This window comes from Vitis riparia, chromosome 1 (assembly GCF_004353265.1).
Source record: "Vitis riparia cultivar Riparia Gloire de Montpellier isolate 1030 chromosome 1, EGFV_Vit.rip_1.0, whole genome shotgun sequence".
Lineage (NCBI taxonomy): Eukaryota > Viridiplantae > Streptophyta > Magnoliopsida > Vitales > Vitaceae > Vitis > Vitis riparia.
This window is the reverse complement of record NC_048431.1, coordinates 18,147,684-18,157,279: the sequence shown is the minus strand read 5'-3', so window position 1 is coordinate 18,157,279 and position 9,596 is coordinate 18,147,684. Positions and strand designations below refer to the sequence as shown.

At 35.2% G+C, this 9,596-nt stretch overlaps 2 protein-coding genes across 2 annotated transcripts; both read left to right on the top strand.

The window, feature by feature from the left end:
• Window positions 1-1,617: 1,617 nt before the first annotated feature.
• LOC117924202 lies at window positions 1,618-5,614 on the top strand. Its single transcript, XM_034842786.1, has 2 exons — window positions 1,618-1,793; window positions 4,581-5,614. The coding sequence occupies exon 2, from the start codon at window positions 4,608-4,610 to the stop codon at window positions 5,409-5,411; it is 804 nt and encodes a 267-aa protein (XP_034698677.1). The 5' UTR covers window positions 1,618-1,793; window positions 4,581-4,607; the 3' UTR covers window positions 5,412-5,614.
• Window positions 5,615-6,912: 1,298 nt separating this feature from the next.
• LOC117924193 (peroxidase 11) lies at window positions 6,913-8,457 on the top strand. The gene is made up of 4 exons (XM_034842775.1): window positions 6,913-7,236; window positions 7,318-7,509; window positions 7,614-7,779; window positions 7,879-8,457. Exons 1-4 carry the CDS (start codon window positions 7,000-7,002, stop codon window positions 8,301-8,303), a joined length of 1,020 nt encoding a protein of 339 aa, XP_034698666.1. The 5' UTR covers window positions 6,913-6,999; the 3' UTR covers window positions 8,304-8,457.
• Window positions 8,458-9,596: the final 1,139 nt, after the last annotated feature.

Below are 9,596 nucleotides of genomic sequence, written 5' to 3'. Positions count from 1 at the left end.
AACTTAAAAAATTAGTTAGTGTTTTTTTTTACTAAAGAAATCAAACTTACATGACAACATTTGTCAAACAACCTTAATATACTATGCTTTTCCTTAGGATTTTTTTTATAGGTTTTTATTTTAGTAAGGTTTTTAACTAAGCACTTCTGCGTAAATATATTCATTTTTTTTTTTTAAAAAAAAAAATTGTTTTATAAAAAGTATTTCTAAAATTATCATAGTTAAGAATTTCATGTACAGGAATTCAATATAATTTTTTTAAAAAATAACATTCAGTGTAAAAATAAAATAAATTATCATTATTGTATTTTTGTATTTATTTTTCAAATGACTATTTTAAATAATATTTTGAGACTGAGAAAAGAGGCAATCTGTTTGGTGTATGTTTTTTAAAACAGTTTTGAAAAGTAGTTTTTAAGAACAATTTTTTAAAATTAGTTTTTCATGTTTTGTGGGATAAAAGTTTGTTAGAGGATTTGAAATGTTTTTAACCTATTTTTAAATATATTTTTAAAATATTTTTTTATAGTAAATATTTTTATTTTTAATCATTTTATATGCTTATATTATTATTTTTTAAAACAATACTCATAAAACAATAAAAAATATTTACAAAGATGTTTTTTTGAAAATTGTGGGAGGCTTCCTTCCATGTGTTATTCAACTCAAGATCCTTTGGTTGTTCAAGGTAAGAAAATAATCTGTAATCCGTTTGGACCAAGACAAGCTTTGGGGAGCAATCCGTCTGGACCAAGACAAACTTTATTTAGTATAAGAAAAAAGACAAATTTCCTTCTTTTCCAATATCAGATATAATGGACAGATCAAGCTAATTGGAACTTCTAGATGGACAAACTAACTTAACTAAAAATTCTATTAATCACCACCAATGCTTGAGCAACAATCAATATAATATTTATACCCAAAAATCAATATCAATAAGTCGTTACACGCAATCATCGTCATTAACAAGCATAAATGCACCGTCAATGACATGGTCCAAGATTTTTGCACGATAGCCAACAAATAACATCGATCAACAACCTTATTTGAAATTATTGTCCAATCTGCGATGAGATAATATCATTGACTACCTTAATAAGGTATAATATCTGTCACGATGACATTCATCAGCACAAGAAGGACATGAATGCACAATCAATGCTATGACGATGGTGCTATACGTTATATAAAAACCCCTTCAGAAACATGAAAAAGGTATACGGGTACATAACCATTCAAAATGTAGGATTCACTTTTACTAAATTTTGACTTAAACTTTGAAGGGGCATACTCGAAGCAATCTTTCTAACTCCATTGAAGCTAGACGAACTTGGATCCAATTGACACAACACGAACGAAAATATCATATTTTCTATTTTTAAGAATAAAAAATCAAAATTTATTTTCTTGTTTTTTTTTTTTTTTGTTCTAAATGATAAATATCGTTACCGAAAACAGTTGCGAAACGGCCAATTCTATTCTTTGTTTTTATATTTCTAACAAGAAATAGTATCATTTTAACATTTTAGAATTGAATTATGTTGACTGTCTCCGTTTTAAAATAAAAGCAAAAAATAAAAATAAAAATAAAAGAAGAAAAGTAAAGTGGGCTTTCACCTGTGAGGTAACGTTTAGAGCAAGAAAGACAGCACCTCTCGCCGCTTTCATAACCTCTGTTTTAGATTTTCTCTTTTCTCTTCGTCTGTTCAAATTTTTGTGTTTGGATACGTGGGTTTTGGGTGGGTCGTTTGGCGTTTGGATTTCAGAGCCTGAAACTCTCGCGTTTGTAGGTACGCCAATTTCTCTCTCATATCCTTCATCATTTTATTTATTTTTTATTTTTGCCTTTTTATTTTTTATTTTTGGCTTTTAAACCCTAATCCTAATGGATTCGAAGTTGAATTTGGATCGTTTTGCTTTACTTTTTGGTTTGGTACTGTTTGATTTTTATTTGGGTCTCTATTGAATCGGAGCTTTGGTTGTTCTTAATTTTGTTTGATAGTGTGAGTTCTGTTTAGTGTTGGACTGTGCATGCAAGTTGTTTGATGAAAAGCCCTTTAAATTGTACAGAAAGTGTTTGATGAAAACCCAGCAAATTGTTTGATGAAAATCTATGGTATTGCGGAGTTTCGGATCCTTTCGTTTCGTGTCTGATCCAAACAGTTTAATTTCTCATACTTGAATTCCAAATCAAAATACATGTTGTGGACGATGACCTTATTATCCGAAATAAGAAGATGTGCATGGAAACGTGTCCATTTGCCCATTTGTTGGGTTCTCCACCCCAAGTAGAAGGTCATTTCTGGAATACATTGATGAGTTGGGAAGGGGTTGTTGTTCCCTGTTTTGGGACTGAACTTTATGGCCATTTCTGTTTTGGGCTGTTCTTTTCCCTCTTTCCCTGTAGGGCTTACTGTATTTCTTCCAGCGTGGATTTTTGCGCTTTTCTACACTATAATTCATACTTTTTGAAACCAAATGAAAAGGCATGCTTTTTCATTTTGGGTTTGAGTTACTGGCACTTGTAAACTGGATTTTTACTCAGGTTTTATTGTTGGACATCCAGTCCTGGGGAAATTTTGGTGACACAGAAAACTAATCAGAAATAGGGTGTTTGAGTTTCTTCTGTAACCAAAGTTGAAAACCTTGGAACTGGGATTGGTTTCAGTTGTTTAATGAACACATCTTTTTAACGTTTTGAATGGATATGTATATAGGTGCATGAAGGTGAGCGTTATCTGATTATGAGTACTTTATCCCACACTTAGCCCTTTAATAGGGGTGAACTGTGTGCATCCTGAATGCAACAACATCTGGGCATTGTATCAGCCAAATGAGAAGTCTTGGAGAATTTTCATGTAAAATTTTAGCATTGGGCTTTGCTGGCCCTGTAGATTGAAGTGTGGTTCAATTTTAGGATCTAATGGTTGTAGATCAATTTTGTATTGGTGAACAATCTTAATCTTGGTGACAATGATGATCGTTGTGTATGGTTTGCTTATGATACATATGTAGATCTACTTGCATGTAAAAGAAAAACATGGTGTGTTTTGTTTTGTAGGTTTTACTTCTGGACTTGATGTTTCACTTGCAGACCATTATTTGTTCATTGCTCTTCATCTCAGTGTTTTCTTTCAAATTTCTATGATGTTCTCTTGAGGTACAAGAGTGTGCAAGCACAATGTGCATACATGTGCAATTGTGTTTGTTGATATAGTCTTAGCAACATTACAGCATGACCGTGCTTCATTTCTCTTTGCAAGTGTTAATCTAAATAGTTTGCTTCTTCCTTGTCTCAAGTAACCTATCTGTATTCTTATCCCCAAGTCATGCATATGATTGCTTATTAAGAAAGAAGCAATGAATGGATCACTGGGAAGGGTCTCTTTATAACATTCTAGATGTGTGTGCAAAGAACAAAACTACTTTTAGGGTAAATTACAGGGACTTTCTTTTGTAGTTTGGGATAAAATGAGTAACCCCTTTTGTTCCTGTTATTTGTTTGGCTAATACTTAACACTCTACTCATTTATGACACTCTCACTCTTCCAGTGGTTCAGTGTTTCCAAGAACTTTTGGAATCAACATTTAATTAAAATGCCGTAAGATCATTTTGTGTTGAAAAAAAATTTTGACCTCAAATTTACCATATTTGTCCCTGAAAAAGAATGTAAATGTATGGAGAGTGATTTTCTCATAATACTGATGGCTGCATAAGATTCTTCTATTGCAAAGCATTGCAATCAATGAGGGATTCTTACCTATATGTGAATAATAATAATAACCAACAAGCTGATGAGCTAATGAGCCGTTCACTTGGACATAATCATAATCATCATAATCATAATCATAATAATGATAATAATCAATGAGCTAATGAGCTATTCACTTGGCAAGAAAATAATCAATGAGCTAATGAGCTGTTTACTTGGCAAGCAAACATCTGGGAGCTAATGGACTGTTCGCTTGGCTGTTTACTTGGCAAGCAAACATTTGGGAGCTAATGAACTGTTCACTTGGCTAGCAAACATTCAGGAGCTAATGAACTGTGCACTTGGCAAGCAAACATTTGGGATTTCACCTTATATTAGAAGCACCAGTTGTGCTTCAACTGTTCATGTCAAACTATTAGGGTTGTGCAAATAAATTAAACTTAATTTTACAAATTTCTTTATTGACTTCATTTTTGTTGTCATAGTGCTTTAGTTAGATGGAGAACAGTGGGATTTTAACTTATATTAGAAACACCAGTTGTGATTCAACTTTTCATGTCAAACTATTTGGGTTGTGCAGATATATTTAAATTAATTTTACAAATTTCTTTATTGATGTCATTTTTGTTGTCATAGTGCTTTAGTTAGATGGAGAACAGAATTCTGGTGAGTGTACACAAAGTACTAGAAGTAACTTCTGTACTTCTTTCTCCAATTAGTTGATGTGGATGGTTAAAATAATCTTGTTAATGAGATTGATTTGTGAATTAAGTTGATCAGGTCTTTTTATCTTCTAGGATTGTCACATTACCAAATGTCCAAGATACTATTATGCTGATAACATCTCCTTTCTTAATTGAGCAGGTTGTGGAACATAGATCAAGGAGAAACATGGAAGATGTCCTAACAGAAATTCCCCCACCTTCAAGGTTTTTTAAAGAAGATCTCAACAACTTTACTCCTCCATCACCTCCTCTTCCATCTCCATTCCTCTTATTTTCTAGTCTGGACAAGCCCCTTCGTTCCTCCCTTCTCATCATTGCCATATCTTCTCCTTCTCTCTCTGTGTTCCACCATGTTGCCACAAAAACCCTAATTGGGACTCTCATTCTCCCTGAGATTCCCTTATCTGGAAACTCTTTTGAACCATCTCTCAGAGACAAATCCTGCAATATATATGCCCTTAATGATGCTGATAATTCAGTTCTCCTTGTCTCTGTTCAATACTCTGTCAGTGCAGAGCGATCTCATGCTATTGCAAAGTTGCTGATTGGTGAGCAGATTATTCCTGAGAGGGTTTTGATCATGGATTCAGTTCAAAGCCGGAACTTCCGTGGTAAGCTCTCGCCAGATGAGACATTTGCCTTCAAGCTGGAGACATCATCAGAAAGAAAAGAGCACAGTGATGGTTCCAGCAGTTCACCACTGTTGAAGGGTTTGGACTATTTCCCATCAGGAAGCATGGTAGATGGCTTGGCTGCTGCTCTGCTCAGTCGATGCCAGATGAGGAACATCAAAGGAACTCTATGCGTTTCATGGCCAGAGTTTGGTGGTTCTGGGGTGTCACTGGTTAAATCTATAATAAAGGAGGTCTTGCCTAGCTTGGAATTTAGTGTAAACAGTGATAGGGAGGATGAATACTCTAAGTTGGACCAGATCAAGGATCATCCTTTTGACTCTGAATTGTATACCTGATGAACTGCTTTCAAGGTTCAAACTTTCTCACTTCAAAGATTTTCTTCTTTCTCCTTATTTTTTAGTTTTGATTTTGTTCTTTATTTTATAAATTTTCTAATGAGGTTGTGACCAAGGATGTTTCTGGGTCTGTCTATTGTTTGTGTCAAGGATGTAGAATTTTTTTAAGAGAGATTGAAAATTGCATGTTTCTGGTAGTTCTATTCTGTTTCTTCCCTGTTCTCTGGCAAGTGGTGTTAAGAAGTTACACCCAGTGACAATTCTATTATGCCACCCACTTTTACTTAGCTGAAGCAGCCATCGCATTGTGGACAAGGCCCCAAAATATTGCATTTGCCCTGTAGTTGGAGCTCCCTCGATTATAAATATGGCACTATGAATGGTAACATTTCCTATCGAGGTCTCCTCTCCTCCGTTTCTGTTAATGCTCTATCAGAATTCAACAAAAATGCACATTGGGACCTACTGATTGTCAGGGTCATGAATGAATTTGGCCTTTTTTTATTGCTTAAAACAAAAGATGGCTGTTCTTAGATCTATACAAAACACAACTGTATGATTTTCCCTCTTTGGAACACCTGAAGAAAATCAATTTCATCCTCTTTATGGCATTGAGAGCCAGACCAAGGATACAGTCATACAGACCAGAAGGCATGCAGCCTTCTCAAGCCTAGGGATAAGAGTCCAGCAACTAGAAGGGTGATTCTGAGGCGACTGAGAACCTCTCATTAGACAACTTGAGGAGCATCTACTGCCAAAGACACAAGTAAGCTAGGACCAAGTTGTCTAATTTGATTGATCTACACTCAACATGTGATGGAAGATTATAACCCATTAGTATTTGTGCTCTCATTCTAGAGTTCCTTCAGTAAAAGACATGACTGCTTGTATTGTTGTTGGAAAAAAAATAAATGAGAAGGATGGCGTGTGGATTGACCCATGCTGTGGGCATCAAAGCGTGAGGAGTTAATCTATTTGAATTTGTCAACCAGAAGATTTATTAAATTATGAAGAAATGCTCCGGCCATCTAAGTTTAGATTCATCAGTCTCAACCTAATATAGTGGGTTTTCACTATTTTATAAGCAAATGATGTTGTAATGGATAATCAAATTTGACGAATCCACAGACAACGTTTCCTCATCAAATAATTACAGTTGCAATATACAAAACATCGATTCTAATTGATATGTTTGGACTTTTTGTCCAAGATTTTTGCCGTGAATCCTCAGAGTTGATTCTATAAAATATTGTGGAGTGGGAGTAGAATGGGCAAACATTAGCTGTTATGAGGAAAAGTGAGCTTTTGGTTTGGTGACTTGCCCGATCCTTTAAAATACGTTGGTTAATTTTCTAACAGCTCTCGCATATTTGGGTGCTTTTAGTTTGGAGTTCCCACCAACCTGACCAAATATTAGTTGCATCCTCTCTTGACTAGCCAATTCATTTTGGCAGAAGCTTACTCAAATGGCTGTTAGAAGAAAACCAAGTGCATCACTCCTCATGTTATTTATATACTCATCTTTTACAATTCCATCCATGTTTCCCAGTCTGTTCTAGCGTCCTGAAAAAAGACAGACAGTGAAAAGATGGCACCTTCTCTTCATTCAAGGCCGTTCCTTCTGCTATTCGTGCTTTTAAGTCTGTCCATTCTTTGCATGAGGAGCTTGGATGCAAGTGAGCCTTATTTGACATTAGATTACTATGCATCCTCATGTCCATCTGTGCTCGAGATCGTGAGGAAAGAAATGGAATGTGCAGTGCTCTCTGATCCTCGTAATGCAGCCTTCATATTGCGGTTGCATTTCCATGACTGCTTCGTTCAGGTATTTGTCCATCATAGCCGCTTATATATTCTAAAGTAGTGTGGTTTTGCTTTTATGAACAACATGTATGTGATGACACAGGGATGTGATGGATCGGTTTTGCTGGACGACACAATTACACTGCAAGGAGAGAAGAAGGCTTCAATTAACATCAATTCCCTCGATGGTTTCAGACTGATTGATAGGATCAAAAACAAGCTTGAATCAGAGTGCCCAGGGATTGTATCCTGTGCAGATATTCTAACTGTTGCAGCAAGAGATGCTGTTATTCTGGTAAAAGGAATTGATTACATGGATGTGAAGTTGTTCTATTGTTTTTTGCTTTGGAAAGGAGGTTTATCCATCATAGACAATGGGCATTGTTCTAATGTTTTCAGGTTGGTGGACCCTACTGGGATGTTCCTCTGGGAAGAAAAGATTCTACAACTGCAAACTATGATCTTGCTACAGCCAATCTTCCTGCTGCAAATGAAGACCTTTTAAGCATCATTTCTAAATTTCTTTATCAAGGCCTCTCAGTCACAGATGTGGTAGCTCTCTCAGGTAACAATATTAATTTCATCCATGACCAGAAACAAAAATAATAATATGGTGACTTTGTTCTAAGCAATATGGTTTTGTTTCTGAGCTGATGATCTGCAGGGGCTCACACTATTGGCATGGCACGGTGTGAGAATTTCCGAGCAAGGATCTATGGAGACTTCCAAGGAACTTCAGGGTATAATCCAGTTTCCAACACTTACCTCAGTAACTTGAAATCCATATGCCCAGCCACTGGTGGAGGAGAAGATAACACAGCTGGAATGGACTATGTCACTCCCAACTACTTCGACAATTCCTTTTATCATCTTCTTCTGAAAGGGGAGGGACTGCTGAACTCAGACCAGGAGCTGTACTCTAGCCTGTTTGGTATCCAAACAAAGGGGCTTGTGAAGAAGTACGCAGAGGATTCACTTGCTTTCTTCCAGCAGTTCTCGGATTCCATGGTGAAACTGGGAAACATCACAAATGCTGACAGCTTCAGTACTGGGGAGGTTAGGAAGAACTGCAGATTTGTGAATACATGAGCTTTAGCTACCACAAACTTGTATTTGTTTGCTATAGCCTATACCAAGAAGTGAAAATCACATTTGTTGTTGTATCAAGAAGTGAAAATCACATCACAGATTTGATATGTAGAAGCTACTGAAATTGATTTCCCTTTGATTCATTTTAGATCAATCTTAATGTTGATTCAGTTGAAGAAAAAGGGTGTAAGCTCCTAGATTGATATACCATTAGAATAGTAAACAAAGAAAGATGGGTGAGGCACCTGTCCAAAACCAACATCAACTCCAGTAGAATATTGGTCAAGTCTCCACACTACATGTTTGGGTGCCACTTGGACAGCCCCATGTTGGCATTATGGAGAGGACAGCAGCATGAAATTAATAGCCAGCACATTAGGTTAGCATTGCATGTCAGCAGGATGTGAGGTAGCTAATAGCTGAATTAAAATTGGGATGGCAAATAAAAAAGAAGCAAGCCACATCAGCTAGGCAAATTGGCAGGTGATCTATGGAGTTTGGTTCGAGAAAATTTGGGTGGTATGATGAGGATTTTAGCATGGGAGTTTGCTGAAGGTGATTAAAGGAATTTATCCATATTAATAAATGAATAAATGGATAGGAAGAAATTAGGAGAGCATGGTAGCACAGCATTAAGCCACGTGGCAAAACAATTAATTAAATATGGAATTTAAATGTAGAGGAGATAGCAAAATTAAGGATGTGGTGATATTATCCAAAATTAAAAAGATGACAATTACATGAAGGGAGGATTTTTGGAACAAATTTTACTGTTATAAATAGATAAGGGGGACCGCAGGAAAAGGATGTCTACACATCACAACACAACTTAACAAACATCTTAATTTTTATTTTTATTGTTTTTAATCCTGTAGTCTTTTTCCATTTTTAGGAGATTTTTTATTTAAATAAATGCGTTCTTTAAAAAAACATTATTAAGATACAATTATTTAAAAAATAAATACAAAAATGCGACATTTTTTAACAATTTTTTTGTACTATACTCGTCTTTTGAAAAGATGACTTCACATTTTACACTGAACTCGTCTTTTCAAAAGTCGATTTTATCTTTTGTATTGAATTCGTCTTTTGAAAAGACAAATTTTATTTTTATCTTAAAACATTTTATACTGAATTCATATTTTCAAAAAAATGAGTTCACCTTTTTTACCTTTAACTTGTTTTTTTCAAACGATGAATTCATTGAAAAGATGAGTTCATTTTTACACTGAACTCGAAATTAAAAAAATACCGTAAATTTGAAATTATTTTTTATATTACGGTTTTTTAAGT